This window comes from Centroberyx affinis, unplaced genomic scaffold (assembly GCF_046629955.1).
Source record: "Centroberyx affinis isolate AG114_WGS23_722 - 3 ecotype Tasmania unplaced genomic scaffold, CSIRO-AGI_Caff_v1 ptg001521l_1, whole genome shotgun sequence".
Taxonomy (NCBI): Eukaryota; Metazoa; Chordata; class Actinopteri; order Beryciformes; family Berycidae; genus Centroberyx; species Centroberyx affinis.
The window spans coordinates 299,831-317,644 of record NW_027279983.1 but is presented as its reverse complement, the minus strand read 5'-3'; the positions used below and the strand labels follow the sequence as shown (position 1 = coordinate 317,644).

The 17,814-nt window shown below is 40.8% G+C and overlaps 2 protein-coding genes across 2 annotated transcripts; both read left to right on the top strand.

Annotated features, from left to right (window-relative positions):
* Positions 1 to 3,176: 3,176 nt before the first annotated feature.
* Positions 3,177 to 10,594, top strand: LOC139650625 (dnaJ homolog subfamily C member 11). The gene is made up of 16 exons (XM_071527347.1): positions 3,177 to 3,276; positions 4,010 to 4,139; positions 4,322 to 4,395; positions 4,870 to 4,971; positions 5,081 to 5,209; positions 5,386 to 5,508; positions 5,661 to 5,734; positions 5,833 to 6,022; positions 6,124 to 6,209; positions 6,472 to 6,588; positions 7,166 to 7,321; positions 7,472 to 7,541; positions 7,813 to 7,870; positions 9,269 to 9,411; positions 9,699 to 9,828; positions 10,134 to 10,594. The coding sequence occupies exons 1-16, from the start codon at positions 3,205 to 3,207 to the stop codon at positions 10,157 to 10,159; spliced, it is 1,680 nt and encodes a 559-aa protein (XP_071383448.1). The 5' UTR covers positions 3,177 to 3,204; the 3' UTR covers positions 10,160 to 10,594.
* A 1,889-nt stretch (positions 10,595 to 12,483) lies between these two features.
* Positions 12,484 to 17,788, top strand: LOC139650624 (F-box only protein 6-like). The gene is made up of 6 exons (XM_071527345.1): positions 12,484 to 12,866; positions 13,958 to 14,219; positions 14,780 to 14,894; positions 14,984 to 15,079; positions 15,451 to 15,586; positions 15,676 to 17,788. The coding sequence occupies exons 1-6, from the start codon at positions 12,747 to 12,749 to the stop codon at positions 15,928 to 15,930; spliced, it is 984 nt and encodes a 327-aa protein (XP_071383446.1). The 5' UTR covers positions 12,484 to 12,746; the 3' UTR covers positions 15,931 to 17,788.
* The last annotated feature ends 26 nt before the right edge of the window (positions 17,789 to 17,814 follow it).

Here is a 17,814-nt window from a genome sequence, read left to right as displayed (position 1 = left end):
TCTGACTGATGTCTATTCAATCCTGGAGCTTGACATAACTATGTAATGAACAGCTCAGAAACCTCTGGAAACCTTTTTTGCGTTTAGGAAAATAGTGCTTGTAGACCACAAATTTTGCAGCCAATTTAAAAGTCTAAGATTGCTGTTTGTCTCCACCCCATGGGTCAAAATAAATCCATAAATTTAAATACATTGACAACCACAGGCATAAAAGAAAGGGGAGAACATATTGTGTTAATGACTTGTCATCATACAAAATTCTGCATATCAAAAAAAGAAAAGTCTCACATGTTAGAGACTATTGCTATCACAGTTTACGCTATCATGAAACTGTGGCCATTATAATGCAAAAACAACAGCATACACATCAGAAAACTGTAATCAAATACACACAGCAAGTTAACATGCTCTGATGTTGTCAAAAAGATTCTAGAAAAGCAACTTTTAAGTGGGTCTATGTTTTGTATGATTATCTGTTATTTCCACAGAGATGGCAAATACATAACCAACTCCTGTCTAGTTCAAATGCTCTCAATGGCAGACGGCTGACATTTGAATAGGAAAGCTAGTCCTTTTAACATTGTTGTATTTTATCTGATCCTTCTTCTAAATATCTTTTAATTAACCTAAAAATCCATATCTTAGTCAGATCAAATCTCCTACAGATAGGTTTTGCAGCAAAACATTGCACTAAACAGGGAATAAGTACGCCTAATGCATCTCATTTGAAGTTAGTGAGCCGTATGAAATGAGCTGGTAAAAAAACGTCTTTTTGTGATATGTGTAAAGTAGTCTAATGGGCAGGCTGTTGGAAATCCTACTCTCCATCCTCTCTCAGTTTCCTCTGGTGTGGTGGCATTCCATTTCAAGTGCGATAGACGAGCGGACATTAAAACGTTTTGGTGCCTGTGTCTCAAAGAAAATATAGGCCAAGTATTAATTGGCAGTTGGAAAGCATATTCATTGATTAAAAAATGCATCACTTCTGACTCGCAACATTGTTCGCCAAATGCCAAAGAAAATCCTCGCGCTTGAAGAGGGAATTGAAGGACCTTCTCCAAGGATGGACGGAAAATAAAATATATCTAGACTTGTACATTTTTAATCAGACGGGTTCAAATTATTACTACAATGCCTCCAAAACAAACTGTAATCCAACTGTAAGCTGCCGACATCAAACGTATTGGCAGATAAACTAAAAAAATACAACCCGCTTTTGAAAGCTGGGTAATAAGGGGAGAAGTTAGTCGATGGCAATGACATGTTGTCATTAACTTAGCCTTGTTGTTAACAACTTAGATTGCTGGTTATTTGTCAGGGATACTGAGTAAAACGCATGGTTAATTTGGTACTTTGATCATGCTGACTATTTGTCCCCGTGGCGTGCTTTAAATGTGGGCTACGATGGGAATAGTAGCTGGCTAGAATGCAAGCTAATATTAGCTGGCTAGGTAATGTCTCCACGTTTAAGCTGCCTATTCGGAGGAAAATACCGGAGCCGTATTCTACTAAAAATTTCTTTACTTGTCTTTACGCGTGTGTCATTTCCGTACAGACTTAGAACTGTTCCAAAATCACATAGCGGTCATACTGGTAAATTAATCCCATTATATTTCTCTTACCTTCCGGCTTGTTTTCGGCAGCCATTTCCCCTTCACGCGCAACATCCTCCTCCTCCTCACGACCGTGGGTACCACGCGCGTGCACGGCGAGGACAGCACGAGGAGGGACTGGAGGAGCAAGCAGCGAGTCCGACCAATGCGAACTTACCATTGGCTGTGAGGCAGTGACTGACAGTGAGGCTCCGGGATGACTTGTGACAGCGTGAAAAACACATCTCCCCTTACCTTGCAACTATAATTAAGCAATAAGCCACGAGAGGCCGTGTTTTACAGCGATTTCAAAACAGCTAAGAGGCGTTGTCTGGCACGATGTGCTTTGTAAAACGATGGTAACATTGCATTATATAGAAAGAACGCAAATGTCCATTACATCCTTTATTATTAATCAACAATAATTATATAAGAAGTAGCCTATTAAGTGTAAGTCTTTAACCTAGCATAACAGTTATTCAACAGTAGATAAACAATGTGGTTGCTAAGCGACACATAACTAACCTACCAGTATGAGTGGTGAATTTCTGTTGTGCATTAATATTTAAATTAACTGTTTAACTGCCTTCATCAGGTAGGCTATTTCACAAAAGCTTCGAGCGTGACTCAGCCCATCAGAACTGAGGATGGCGACTGTCCGTTTCACAAAACAACGTAATTAAAGATCCCTCAAGAGAAAACAATGAAATCTTTACATACAGTGCGCTCATTCCTTGACAATAGCCTACATAACACCGAATAGATGTCTGCATGGTCTGATTTAATTAGAAAGTTTCCAGTTCATATCAATATCATACATAGGTTAGTCAATATCTAATTACAAACTATTGTAGCCTACTATAGACTTGGCATTTGACACTAGTGAGACCTTATGAGCAGCCTTTGTCCCATTTAAACTTGCTGTGGACCGCGACTGCTATGTTGAAATGGATTGTAGTTGGTGGTGCTGAAAGGACAGCTCCTCTTGGAGGGTACTGCTGCCTGACGCCAGTGCACGCTGTACAGTGAAGACCTTCTTGGGATTGCAAAGAAATTATCACAGAAAGGAAAGCCCTAAATGACTGAATTTATGTTGTCTACCCCAGCCTAAATTGTGTACAGGTCGATGGGATGCAGACATTTCCTTAAAAATGAGGCATACATGTGCCTATCTTCCTAATGTAGGCACGATTTATTTTCTGAAACAGAACATTTAATATTCAAAAAGATGTTTTCCCTAAAAATGGAAAATGAACTGCCCTACATATGTTGCCATTCACAGAAAAACTCCATATGATGATTTTAAACAATTTGAAAGGAAAACGGCATTCGGCTGATGTGGCAAAATTCCAGTCTGCATTTTAATTTTGGAAGATCTCATGATGTACCTCAATATTACAACGCAAAGCAATCGCTGATGAAGACGGACAACTGTAAATTTGAAAGTTCAATGAATGGAGATCAGAAATATGCACGAATATGAACACTAACCAGAAAACATGAACACGTCTATGAAGCAAGCAGTCATCCGCTTCACAAGGTGGCGACGGAGAGCACAGAGGGGTCTGGGCGCGTGCTAAATGACACGAGGAAGGGATGACAGGAGGTAAACATGGCGTCCGCCTTGGAAGATGATGAGATTGACAATGATGATTACTATTCCCTTCTAAATGTCAGGAGAGAGGTACAATATGCAATGACGCTTTGAATAAATGTTTGTGTTTATGCATATAGCAGTCATTCTTCAAACTTTCCTGCACCGATCTTTGATGGTTACGTGTATAATCAGAGTTAACGTTAGCTAGGTAGCTAGCTTGTGACCCTCGACATTGATTTTTGTTCTCTGACTGTTTGGTTAGTAATGAGAGCTGGAATTAGTTTTAAGTTGTTTCTCGTCAATGAGGTCGTTAACTTGAGTTTTACTTACGAGGCGAACAACAAGTTGTAACGTTGGTGGTTTGCCAACCGTCGCTGTCAAGTTTAACAGTAACCAAGCAAGATAGTCAAATGAATGTTACTGCGATAGTCTGGGCGCTAATGTTAGCTAGCTAACGTTAACTGACAGACGCTCTCAACTTCAAAATAATCTCTTTGAGTGTGCGAGAATACTAATTAGCTAATGCTACCAGTTGTCGCATATTTTGGATACTTCATGTGAGGCAGGTTGATCCTTAATAGTTTTGACCTACCTTTTTAAGCATCAACATTGTTATGTCACTAGAAGTACAAGCCCTTGATGGCATGACACCAGAGTTGGTAGACTTTAGGAAAGTCAAATAAGTTTAAGCTCATTTGGAAATTAGCTTGGTCCGAGGTGAGTTGAGCTTAAGCGTGACGTAGTTGATGCGAATGTCTTGATGTTTCAATATTGGTTTGCCACTTCAAGATTTTGTTCCCATTTCAATATTGTGCTTTAGGCAACACAGGATGAGCTGAAGGCGGCATACAGACGGTTGTGCATGCTGTACCACCCAGACAAGCACCGGGACCCGGAGCTGAAGCGACAAGCAGAACAGCTGTTTAACCTTGTACATCAAGCTTATGAAGGTACGAAAAGCCATGACGACATGAAAGATATTTGGCTCCCTTTTCATCTGCACATCCAATTCAGCTGATTTTGTGTTGGATAATTGTGATCTATATTAAGGTATTTAAAAAATGTATATGTTTATAAACCTACTGTACTGTTTTGAGTAATATTACTGATGGTTATCCATATCTCTTTATAGTCCTTAGTGACCCACAGGCACGGGCTATCTATGATATCTATGGCAAACGAGGACTGGATGTTGAAGGATGGGAGGTAAGTCCATTAGTGACTGTAACGGCTAAATTCCATATGGCTGCCAAGAATTTCCAAACTAGCTACTACACACTGGTTAAAAACAATGCTCTGTGTCAACCAACTGCACTGTTAAGGTCTTGAGTTGAGGTTAACCCATTTATTGGAAGAATACATAGTTATGCAAAGTGTATATATCATATATGAGCATAATATTGTTATGGCAGTGTAGTCTTGTATGGCATGAAGCCTGTGCTCAATATGTGTGCAATATTTCTTGGTTTGCTTTGTCTGTATGTACCATTACCATTGATCTAATTACTAAAATCTGAGCTTGACAATACAGAACATGTGATACATATAAAAATTTACATAACAAACATATATCAGAGCCTGAAATAATGGCAAACTTGCTCCTACAGCCACTGTTGACCGAAGCAGTCAATCCACAATATGCAGTGCATGCATTTCAGATCGTATATGTTCTTATTCCAGGTGGTGGAAAGAAAAAGAACACCAGCAGAGATTCGTGAAGAGTATGAGCGTCTTCAGAGAGAGCGAGAGGAGAGAAGGCTCCAGCAAAGGACCAATCCAAAGGTGTGTTGAGGGGAAGATAATAATTTATATTTAATTGATTGTATAAAGTCATTACTCGCCATTAGGCATATCATGCCCATGTATTAATTAGTGAACTTGTGCCTCTTAGGGAACGATTAGTGTGGGTATTGATGCCACAGACCTCTTTGATCGATATGAGGAGGACTATGAGGATATGGTTGCAGGGGGTGTACCTCATGTGGAGATCAACAAGATGCACATATCACAATCCATAGAGGTAACGGATTGCACCAAATTCTACACAAGTGTTTTTTACTGTTTTGTGTTGTGTCAAAATGTGTGTAATCACAGTCTATGAAGTCCCAGACAGCTGTGAGGCAAGATGTTTGACCTTATAGAACTCTAATTTATATCAATGGACGTGCTGTATTTGTGTTTTGTTGTCTACTGCAGGCCCCTCTTACCACTACAGACACAGCCATTCTGTCTGGCTCCTTGTCCACCCACAATGGAAATGGAGGTGGCAACATTAACTTGGCCTTGAGAAGAGTCACCTCAGCTAAGGGCTGGGGAGAGGTAGGGACTTATTCTGTCATTTATGCTGCAACATCCACACTACTTGGATGTTTTTATTGTAATATGGTCACAAAAGAAATCTGCCCTCTTCTCTGTGTGGTGTAATGTGTGTGTGTCATTTTTCACTTCATCTATTGTCTCTGTGTTCACAGCTGGAGTTTGGTGCTGGAGACACCCACGGACCTCTCTTTGGAATGAAGATATTCCGAAACTTGACACCACGCTGGTATGTCTAGAAATGCAAAAAAAAAACAACAATAATCCGTATTTTCATTCATCACATGAACATTTTGGTTAAGTCCTCGGATGATTATATTTCCCCAGCTTTGTGACTGCTCAGTGTGGGCTCCAGTTTTCATCCCGTGGCGTACGTCCTGGAGTTACCACTGTGCTGGCCCGTCACCTCGACAAGAATACTATGGGCTACCTGCAGTGGCGCTGGGGGGTCCAGTCCTCTATGAACACTAGCATTGTCAGGGACACCAAGAGCAGCCATTTCACCTTTGCAATGCAGGTTAGTAGCCAGCAGTTAGATTTTACTTTGGCCAGAACACCATTAAATCAACAATTGCTCGTCAGGGTTGTGCCAGAATAATTACTTACTTTTTTCTGCAGCTTGGCATTCCTCATTCTTTTGTGATGATGAGTTACCAGTACAAGTTCCAGGATGACGACCAGACAAAGATCAAGGGCTCAGTCAAGTATGCTGTCAAAGTGAAATAACTGTTATTTGTCCTGAGAACTAATTAGAAAAGCATGTCCTTTGTGGTATATTGCTTCATTTAAATTCATATTAAAGCACCCATTAGTGGTTCATAGTGATCGGAAATTGCTTGTACAGCTACACATTTTTCTATTCTTTTGAATCAGTATAGTTAGTCACTTGTACAAGAACTTAGAGCTCAACTTCAAGTACTCTTTGAGTGCAGAGGTGTAGGTAGTGACTCTGTCTTTACGCTGCAGATCAGGTTTCTTTGGGACTGTGATAGAGTACGGTGCTGAGAGGAAGATCAGTCGACATAGTGTCCTGGGGGCCACCGTCAGTGTGGGAGTGCCCCAAGGTGTCTCCCTCAAGATCAAGTAAGTACGGCTCACTGCTCCAGTTTCCTATTTGGTGTAGCTTCCAGAGGGTTTTTCCCACAGTGCTTGTTGCCATGGCGCCATGGGCATCAAGAGGCAAGGTCATGGCCAGCCAATCAAGCATGAGACAACTCACTGTTCAATACCTGTGCATTATAAAAATTCATAACGGTTAACAGCGCTTGAGAAATTTATATTTTAGAAATCATGTATGTTGTTCATTAGGTGCTCGAGACAGAGCACCTCAGTATGTCATATGTGTTCGTCAGTGCTGGCGAACTCAGGTGCTACATGGTGTTGAGATTGGACGTGCGAGCATGTTTATATTTACTGCTTTATGACACTAAAGCATACCTCACGAACACCTACAAAGTGCTAGCACACTTTTAGTTAAGTATCTGCTTAATACAAATAAATTAAATTTCTGTTCTGAAGCTTTACACCTACCTGCAGATTTTCACATTTTTGGACAAAACTCCCACAATCCTCTTATCGTACTCAGAAAGATCTATTCTATCAACACTTAAATTAATAAATAAATAAGCTTAAATAAATAAAGCTAACTCTCTGTCCACAGGTTAAACAGAGCCAGCCAGACGTATTTCTTCCCTATTCACCTGACCGACCAACTCCTGCCTAGTGCAGTATTTTACGCCACAGTTGGACCACTGGTTTTCTACCTCGCCATCCAGCGGCTTGTTATCCGGCCCTATGTGCGCGCCCAGAAGGAACAGTAAGAAATCCCTCTCTTATGTAACAGATCACTTTGAAGTCGGTTGTTTCATGAAAGAAACATTAATAAAACTAGTACTACACATATTATTATTCCCAGAGTTATCTTAAGAGCCAATTTTAATTCTCCCTTTATCTCTTGACTCAACAGAGACTTGGAAAAGCAGCGGGAGAGCTCAGCCTCTGACACAGCCAGGAAGAGACAGGAGGCAGAGTCTGCTGTGAGTCCTCTATACATTTAGCTGGGGTGCCAATCGTGCATTGAGGTTGAGTATTAGATAAGAGATGATTACAGGTATCAAGAAACATTGGCGAGTCCCAAATCAATCATGAAGATGGGGCGGAAGGTGGAATTAGATAGATGTATACAGAGTCTTTGTGAAGTTTATTAGTACAGTCCGTATGATGTGAAATCCCTTTGTTTCTGTCTATCTTAATTTTTCTCTCTCTCCCCCCCCCCCCCCTCTCTCTCTGCCTCTTTCATCTATAAAGGTCTTGCTCATGCAGGAGTCTGTGCGCAGGATTATTGAAGCTGAGGAATCTAGAATGGGTAAGATCAGTAATATTTAACCAGATGAGGAGAGGCGAACGTATCCTGTGAATACTGTGTTTTTTTAAGCCCAACATCAAACTATTTGATTCCATCAGATGCATAACTGGTTTATTACATTTTAGATTAAATATTCTGAAAGCTATGATTGACTGAATGTTCCTCACCTCAAAATCAAGTCTCTGAGATGCAGTTCCAATGTTTTTTTCTCTCACTATATTAGACAAAACCAATCTCCCATTACAGAAACTTAGCAGCTGCTCGGTGTTCTGTTGTTCCTTAAAATTAATATATTGCATATGAATTGCCAGTTTACCCATCCTTTAAAGAAAAAATCCAACCTAAAGCAAAATACGCATGATTTTCAGTAATCTTGGACAGTACACATAGATGTCAGTGTGAAGGGACTGCACTCAGGGAGACTAGTCTGTGGGCTTATTCCATTAACAAAGCATAGGAGAGTTACTCTGTGGACACTATGACAGTATCTAGGGTGATTTTGTTATGATGTGGGTGCATTTTTGTAAAATAGAGCTACATTTGGGTGGACATCCCCCCTCTCCTCCCCATACACACACACACATGTAGACTAGTGATAATTGGGGCTTTTTAGTTTGCCTTTGAAGAGTGCACTAACCAAAAGCTCTCTGCAGACAGCATGATTTTCACCCGGGGTTGAATGGCAAATGATAATTGGCTTACGACACCTGTCATTGTAGAGGTTGCTCTGACTGGTTTCACTATTACCAGTGTTGCCCTGGACTTGGGACCTGTAAAGCAACTGCTAATAACTGTGTGTAATGACAGACACACAGCTGCACCTCTCTATTCAATGGATTAGACTCAGTGTAATGATTAAGGTACAATCTATGTAGCCTAAAATGGAAATGAATTGTGCTCGTGTTTTATTGTGTACTTTGAAAATTATTTGAACAAACGTCTCAAGAATAATAAGAATTTGTTCAATTCTAATCCATTTAGTAATCAGCTGTGTTGCTGAAATTGCTGGCATTTAAATTAAATTAAATTACAGAAAAAAAACAGGTGATTTATGTTGGAATTTTTATTAGGCAGTTGGGAAGAATCACTAGCATTAAATTTGTTGAGATGCTCGGGTCATAATTGTATTTACCAGACCTCTCCTGATAATACCAGCTCACCAGTGGCCAAGATTCAAGCCAGATTCTGTCTGTGTGCTTTGCCACCCCCGGATTCCTAAAATCAACTCTAAAACAACCTAAATTGGCCTTTTTGGTGACTGATCTGCATTCTTGTATCATGGCACAAAAGTAATGGGGTGGGGGGTTCATTAGTAAGGCCAGGGCCACATATAAGACATAATAGAGGTCAGTATATGAATGTAACATTAAATTTCCTTGGTATTGTTTCCTGGATTAGGTCTCATCATCCTCAATGCCTGGTATGGCAAGTTTGTGACAGACAACAGTAAGAGACACGAGAGGGCAAAGGTCATTGATGTGACTGTGCCGCTGCAGTGCCTGGTGAAAGACTCAAAGCTCATCCTCACTGAGGCCACAAAGGTATGTAAATAAATACAGTGCACAATTCCCCCAAATCTGTATCTAAAACTACACACTAAAATAAGTTTTTGTCATGAATTACTACTGTAATGATACCGTATGCATTGAGGGGTTGAGACACACATGTACTCCAGCTATTCTCCTATATGCGCACATACTGGTTTTAATGTCTTTACTTTGCGAGTACAAATTTGTGGGTGTACAATTTGCATACAAATTTATGTCTTCAATCTGCTGTAGGGTTATTCAGTGTGCTGCTGGTGCATGACGTTATGTTGTCTTTGCAGTCAGGACTCCCTGGGTTCTACGACCCCTGCGTGGGGGAGGAGAAGAGCCTGAAGGTGCTGTATCAGTTCCGCGGAGTCATGCATCAAGTCCTGTCAGGGGACATGGAAGCACTCAGGATACCAAAGCAATGTAAGTCGAAAAGACTGGTATTGTATAGTACTGCATAGTGACTCACAGAGGCTGCATGGGGGTTGTGTCACAATTTTGGCCCCATTGCTATAGCTGTTTGACTACTTCAGTGCAGGCTTGTGATCCAGTTGAACTTATACTCTCAGGTCATTTTGACAGCAGGGGAAATGTACTTGAATATTGTGCATTTGTAGATTTATTTGATGTACCCCGTTTGAAAGTGTCTCTTCAAATTCATTGAGTTGTATTACATATTTTAGGTGCTTTCCACTTTTAACTTCTTTCTTCCTACTTCCACTGTACAGCTCACAGGATCGACGCAGACACATAGGAGCTCCTCCACTGAACAATCAGAGACGCGTCATTGAACTGTTTGACAGAAAATGGATAAACTCCTGTTTTAGATATGACACGGATTTAAGTCCTTGTTCCCCAGAAGTCGTGCATATTCCTTTGTCTTTATATTGTTAATTTAAATATGCAGAGTGGAGTCAGAGCATCACAAGCTGGGTTGATTATAATTCAGTGTCCACTGACAGGGTTGTGGCCTGCTTGAAATTCTAAAGTGACACCGAAATCAATGGCTACTATCTTGTTTCCCAGGCCTTTTAGCCTCCTTGGTACCCATTTATTTTTGGTATGGCTTATAATGTATGATCAAGTTATATTGTACTGTATTGTACACAAAACTGCAGTGCCTATGTGATTGAAGACATGAATGCACCTCTGTATATTTGCCATATTATTAAAAATCAATCTCTTCCAAGTTGTTTAACCATTTTGATACTTTTTTTCTGAAAAGAATAATCTTGTTGCTGCATTTGTTTGGAGCTGAATTATTTTTTTAATTATCGTGGTTATGTGATTTTTTTTTTTTTGTCTTTTTTTTTTAAAGCCAATTAATTAACTTGAACTAAACCTGTTTTATGGGTAGTGTGATACTGCTGATGATCTGTCAACAGTGCTACATAGCTTTAGGGCAACTTGAATGTTTTGTGGGTTTATCTTTGGCATTGGTCAGTGACTTGAATATATGCCAGTTTATTGCCTGTGAATTTAACTTGCACTTATGAACTAAAGCTCCCCCACACAGATTTCAGTAGTTCTCTTAAGTTGCTGAGTTCTTACTCAGAAGTCACACCTAAGGCGGTGTATAATAGGATTGTACTGTGAAGACTGGAGAAGAATGCTGCTGATAAATGGAAAGTAATGGAGATGATTGTGTCACTTTCAGACAACAGCTATAACACTGTTCAGAGTGTCTTTGTGACCTCTTATCAGTGAGTACATTACTTTATCAGGCTAACCTAGTTCTTATCTATTGTTAGTTTGTCTGAAGTATCCCTGCTGTTTATTTTAGCTCCTGCAGCAAGAGTCAGCTGATTGATTTAGTGAAGGAGGGTTTTATACTCTTATTTATGGGCCATTTCCAGCCTGATATCAGAATATGTGATTGATGAGGAAGATTCATACAATATGTTGATTTAGTTTATCATTGCAATGTTTGTCAGATTACATCAAGTTAGTATGTGCATGTAGGTACATGTGCCATAGGATTTAATGATGCGCATTTGGCTCAAAATTCTTGAATGTGTGTTCACCTGAGCCAGTGGTTCCCAAAGTGGGGTCTGGGGACCCCCAGGGATCCTTGAGGGAATTTCAGGGGGTCCCCAGTAAAATGAGCAATGGTTTAATTTCACCATTATTTCACTCCCTAGAGGTTAGCACAATGAGAGTATGCATAAGGACTATTTTCCTTATAGGTTTCACTCTCTACCCAGGCTGGTATCACCTCACCTGCAGTATATACAGTTATATATTTCTGCACTGAGTTATATTTAACAGAAATCTTCTCGGATGGGGTTCCATAGGACAAAAATCTTAAATCTTATTAAATGGGGTCTGTGGTCGAACGCAGATCTATTTGGGAGTATGAAAAAGTTTGGGAACCCCTGACCTAAGCTGAATTGAGTTGCTTGATTAGAGAATGAAGCCAGTCCAGGGTAGGGTGAAATCCTCTCACAGCAGTCTTATTTCAGAAGACAAATGGAGGTGGGAAGCCTGGATGACTAACAGTAGTGTTGAAATATGCCCATCTGGAGCAGTATAAACTGCTTGTCCATAGCTACAGTATCTGCTGTTCCAGTGTTTACTTTATCCTGTCAGAAGTGAAAGAGAGTAGGCAACTGTGAACTGGACTCACACTCAGCGAGGACAATACTGTTTTCTTTTGTTTTGATACACATTAACCTGACTACTGACTCAGTTGCAGCAACAAGAGTGGGAGTATGTCTTGGGAATATGGAGATGATTAATTTTGTGGGGTTTGGCATTATACTGAGTAAATACATTTTAAAGAAAAAATGGTCTTCACCTTCACCATCCATACAACAAAGTTACATGTAATGATCAAAATAACGGTTTAACCTTACAAACATTATGTAGCAATGCAGGCTGGGTACAATATATCAGATTGTCTCCTTATCTGAAGCTGTGAAGTCCCGTCTGAGCCATCGAAGCTCGTATTTTAATACAGCGTCGACCGAGCGAGCGGAGTTTGTGCTAAATCTTGGGCGAGCTTCGCGCGCCCGGCGTGTGGGCGGACACAAAGCGAGCTCACCTTGGTTTCAACGTCATTTCAAGGAAGAGGTGATTCATAAACAACGTCGAGAAGGAACGTGATCCTCTGTCATTTCAGAAACTGGAGGAGTTGCACGGGCCTCTCACAGTTTTTAAATCTGTTGTAAAGTTAAATCTCGACTGATACGCTACGTCTAATGTTTATTTCACTTTAGAGCGCAGTTTTTTGCTGAAAACTGGACTTCCGTGTCTTTCGGGCATCGGCCTGAAGCAGTAACCGTTTTTGCCCTGTGTTATCTTGCTTGCAAATACATAACCAGCCTGCGTCTATCACAGGAATGAGGAAGAGAGCTATGGGTGCAACTCACAGTGCTGGTACTTCTGATTCAGACCCAAATCAGAGTCAGAGCCGGAATCCGACCTCAAGTGACACTGTAGACCCGCTTCAGCCTGCAGATGTAAGTAGCGTTGCAGGACCCCAACAGGTGTGACTGTCACACAGCTTTGCATGCCAGCAGCCTGTATGTTTAATTGATAACAGACAAACATTGACAGGGGATTACACAGTTACTGAACTTAGTGAGTTAAAATGTTCCCTTTCCATATAGAGCGCTTTGAGCTGTGCTGCTCATGTAGAAGGCCCGCTGCCCATAATAGTGAGTCACACGTGCTGCGTTCAAGTGCTGCTTCTAAGCTCCTACTTCCTATTTTTAGTGGTATACGACTTGTCATGCGTTCAAGTGCCTTTGGTTAGAAGTACTGATAAAATGGGCCCTGTAACAAAACTAGTTTTCTGTTGGCTTTTTTCATTTCGCCCATGTTTTAGACGTTAAGTGTAGAACACAATGGGACGGACTCTATCATTCGAGTCTTGCCATGTTGTCCCAGCTTTAAAGGGAAAATCCACCCTCTGATATTCATACACTGTTCAGTGATGCTGGGTGCATTCCAGGAGTTACTCTCATCGCCTCATCTACTTTCACCCTGGTGATTTCCCACATTTCCCAGAATGACTTTCAGAAACCCCCAGAGAACAGGTGTGAACTTGTTGCATTCAGTGGGGGGTTATACAGAGCAATAGCATAGTGAGAGCAAGAGAGCGAGGGTTTGAGAGTCGTGCCCCACACTCAAAACACATGTCTTGTGGCTGCATTGCATTCTGGTCTATTGAGGCTTTGGATTGCTGAAATATTTTCTGCTATCAAACTCCATTATAGCTGCGATGGAAGTATCTCAATGTGATGTCATCTACATTTGGCCAGTTATTCACAGAACTAAGAAAAATACACCAACAAACAGCAAAATGGGCTCAGAAATGCAAGGCACATCACCAATAGCTGCTTTTTAACAGTGTTAGTGTTTTAGGGTGGATATTTTCCTTTAAAACTGAGACTAAATGCTGAAGTTAGATCATTTAAAAGGCTACAGTTAAGAAAGCAGCGGGGGGAATTGATCCCAAGTCAGTGATTGCTACCTGTGATTACATTTGAAAATGATAATGGTCAGCCAGAGCTTCAGTTTATGTGCTTCTTGTTTGTTTTCTCGCCAGTCCACAGGTCTGTTCCCTGCTCTTCCCCTGGAGGTCCTGGAGGAGATCTTCATGAATGTTGCTCCCCATCAGGTGGTGTGTGTCTGCCGGTTAGTGTGCCGCGAATGGAAAGATTTGGTTGACAGCGAATCTCTGTGGAGGGAGAGATGTCGAAGAGAGGGATATCACCTCCGCGACGCGACCAAAACACCCTCGGACTGGAGATTGTTTTACTTCTTGTGCAAGAAGAGGCGGAATCTTCTGAAGAACTCCAGAGGGCAACGTAAGAATCCACAACACCAGCTTAACTGAACAGTCACTGTGCAGTACTTGTCCTGTACTGTAAGCGCAAACAGTGCTGTAGGTCAGTGGTTCTCAACGTGGGGTCCAGGGACCACCAGGGGTCCTTGAGGGGGTTCCAGGGGGTCCCCAGCAAATTGATGGATTGTTAAACTTCACCATTATTTAATTTCCAAGAAGTTAACACAATTAGAGAATGTAGAAGAATGACTGTTTTGATCATAGTTCATATCTAGCAATACAAATATTGTCAGATTTGTTCCGGAGAGACAAAATCTCATCAAATGGGGGTCCGTAGCCCTAATGTGAACTAAATTAGGTCCTGATATGGAAAAGGTTGAGAATCACTGCTCTAAGTAACACATGCCTTTGTCCAAAGTGCCTTACAGCACCAGGAGTCCAAACATTTTTAGTAGGTGGCCCCAATGGGAATCAAACCTTTAACCCAGGTGGTGTTAATGCCATGTTTTTTTTCCCATTGAGCTACAAATGACCACTACCAATAGGATTTCTCTCATGACCCACCTCCTTGTTTTTTTACAGAAATATTAAACGGCTGGCAGATTTTGGAGAATGGCGGCGATAAATGGAAAGTAGAGGGTGCGATGGTGCCACATCCAGATGAGACCGTCCAGAAAGTCTTTGTGACCTCTTACCAGTGAGTATGCAGCAGCAGAAGTACAGCAAATATATGGCAACTGTGTGTTCATACTGCAAAGTACTCAACACATGTTCTGTTGTCTTTAGAATGTGTAGGAAGTCCCAGCTGATTGACCTGGTGAAGGAGGGCTATAACCCCTCATTCATGGACCACTTCCAGCCTGATATCAAAATATCTGATTGGTAAGAAAAATACACTCTCACTGCTAGTTTGATTAATTCTTAAATTGATGGCACTCTTAATCAGGCATGTGCACAATCCCAGATTTTTGTAATTAACTATTCTGCAGTGTTAAGAACTGAGTCGACATTATATAGTGTTTGCCCATATTCATTAGTGTGCCGTGTATATAGGCATTAAGCATGAGTACATTGTTTTTTATCCTTGCTTAGACTGAATTAACAAGTAATCTGTTTTAACCTTTGCAAAACATGGGAATAACTTATTTCTTTCTGATAAAACTTTTTTTTTTTTTTCAGCCAAAGGGTTTTAAAAATGAAAGCTATAACACTAGACAAATTCCTGATTTGAAAGTGTGTGTGTGTTCTTCTAGGTATGCACCACGATGGGATTGTGGCTGTGAATATGAGATCCGTGTCGAGTTGCTGAATCACAAGAAGAAGCCTGTCCAGACGTTTGCTCCTGAGACGGTTTACTTTGAGCAGTGGAATGATCAGCAATGGAATCAGGTATTGACGATGAGCATAAAGCACTAATGGATATGATCGTGTTGAAGGACAGCAATAGACTTCTTACCTACTGATCTTTATTTTTTCAGGTGACCCATGTGTTCAAGGACTATGGACCAGGAGTGCGATACATCCGTTTTATCCACGGAGGCAAGGACACGCAGTTCTGGGCAGGATGGTATGGAGTTCGGGTCACTGACAGCTGCGTTGAGATTTGTCCATCAGTCATGGGCGTAGAAAGCAGTTGTCCACTGGGGGGGGCAGGTTCGGCTGGGGAGGTCCGGGGGCATACTCCCTCGGGGGAAAACTCTTTAAAAACACAGCTGCACAATACTAATTTCTAGTAACTTTCAAAAAGGCTATCTGAAAATGAAGAAAGAATGACTCAGGTGCTTAAAAAGAAGACAGATCCGATATGAAGAGCTATTAGTTACAGTAGGCTTTCAGCCAATCTATCTATGGCTTGTTTCTCATTAATAAAAACAATAACTATGATTTCCATCTTAGAATTACAGTGTTTTATGTAGTTGTATTTTCCTTCCAACTAACTGCACTGATATCATCTGGTTTCTAGTCATTTATTTTTTACAGTGCACTGGTCCTTTTTGAGAGCTAAGTGTGTTTTGTTTTTTTTCCTCCAAGCCCTGCTACAACACCGGCTTTAGCTTGAAAAGATGATGATTATAAAGTACATACAAAAAGCCAGCACAGTACCTGTTTGATTACAGTACAATAATGAGCCATGCAAAGCAACTTTTTAGACAAGATGCAAGCTATCCAATATGGTGAAGAATAGAGTTAGCTAACATTACCTCCTCAGTAGACACAGCAGCCTACTTATTTTAACTGTCACCAAACACTAACTTGACTGAGTACCAAACATTCAGTCATGCTGGTAACTGCCAGTGTAGACAGCTGGCAGCAGGCTAACCTCAGCCTTTTTTTTTTTTTTCATGGGAGGCAAACAGCTACCTGTCTACTGGCAGCATCAGTAGACAGGTAGCTGTTCATCTAACTCCTACCTCCTGCCTTTGCCTGAAACTGCACCTATTGAAGTCTTATCTGCCTTATGTCACCTGTAGTTATTTTTAATGTGGAAAGATTATTGCTGCAGCTATAAAAGCTTGAATATATGTGTCTGTTTCTTTAAGAAATATAATTTTCAATGTATGAAATGTAATTTTCAATGTAATTGTCCACAGCAGCGTCTTGAGAAGACATGATGTTATGCCTTTAGCACGGCGCACTTTTGGTGCAAGGAGGGTCGTACAAACTCGTAGAACTTTGAATAGTTGCAACAGATTTGCTGCAACACAAGTGGAATTGGAAATGTTAGAATGAGAGCAGTTGTAACCAGTGTGAAGCTGACTTCACCTAAATTATGCATATCTCACTGTGAAAGTAAAAGCACCTTCAGAGACCATTAAAAAATGGTTAACAGGGATGGAAATTTTACTGTTCACTACACCATGGCTGGTAATTTTAAAACGGGGGCCAGTGTATAATTATCCACACTCCCATAACAGCCTTGCAGTAATATCTTTGCAGTGAGGTCTAACCAAAGAGGATACATGCTTCACAGGCCTGAGTGCCATTACGAGCCTTGGGAACATAGTCCAGTTTGTAGTTTGGTATACTACAGTAGCACACGCCCATTTCCAAGTTTCCAAGTCTATGAAGAAAGGGATTTGATCTGTTTATCTGGTGTGTCTCACTGTACTCACTGTAAGTGTAAGTGATGATGACAAATGTGAAGTCATATGATGAGTCAGTGTGTACTGCTCTCAGCTGAGGGAGCAGCACAGCGGAGTAACAGTGACCTGACCTGTGATTGCTCATCCCAAATAAGGTGCTTCACTTAGAATAAAATACTTCCTACTCATTACTGACAATAAGGAAACTTCATTGAGTCTGGTTAGGGTCACGGTGAGTGCCACATCGTTTTGGGACAACAAAATGCTAAACTTCCCCTCAGATCATAAGGGATTCCTTCTGTTAATGATTCTGTTACTGTGCTCAAGGTTTCAGCACAAATGTTTAAACTTATCAGTCTTAAAATGTTTTCTCTTTGCACTGCTCTGTATGTTAACTGTAAGGTGTGATGCTGACATTTCTAATATAAAAGTGTGATTGTTTTTGATTGTTTTTAGCATTTGCACTCCCTCCCTTATTTCTCTTCTCCATGCCAGCTGTGGCATTTTATACAAGTTATTAAAACTGTTATATTG

What these genes read in the sequence shown, in the direction of transcription:
- LOC139650625 (XM_071527347.1), top strand. Translation starts at nt 3,205, where the DNA reads ATGGCGTCCGCCTTGGAAGATGATGAGATTGACAATGATGATTACTAT. An exon ending in TTCTAAATGTCAGGAGAGAG is followed by an intron (nt 3,277 to 4,009) that starts GTACAATATGCA and finishes ATTGTGCTTTAG; the next exon opens with GCAACACAGGATGAGCTGAA. An exon ending in AAGATCAAGGGCTCAGTCAA is followed by an intron (nt 6,210 to 6,471) that starts GTATGCTGTCAA and finishes TTTACGCTGCAG; the next exon opens with ATCAGGTTTCTTTGGGACTG.
- LOC139650624 (XM_071527345.1), top strand. Translation starts at nt 12,747, where the DNA reads ATGAGGAAGAGAGCTATGGGTGCAACTCACAGTGCTGGTACTTCTGAT. An exon ending in GAAGAACTCCAGAGGGCAAC is followed by an intron (nt 14,220 to 14,779) that starts GTAAGAATCCAC and finishes GTTTTTTTACAG; the next exon opens with AAATATTAAACGGCTGGCAG. An exon ending in ATGATCAGCAATGGAATCAG is followed by an intron (nt 15,587 to 15,675) that starts GTATTGACGATG and finishes TTATTTTTTCAG; the next exon opens with GTGACCCATGTGTTCAAGGA.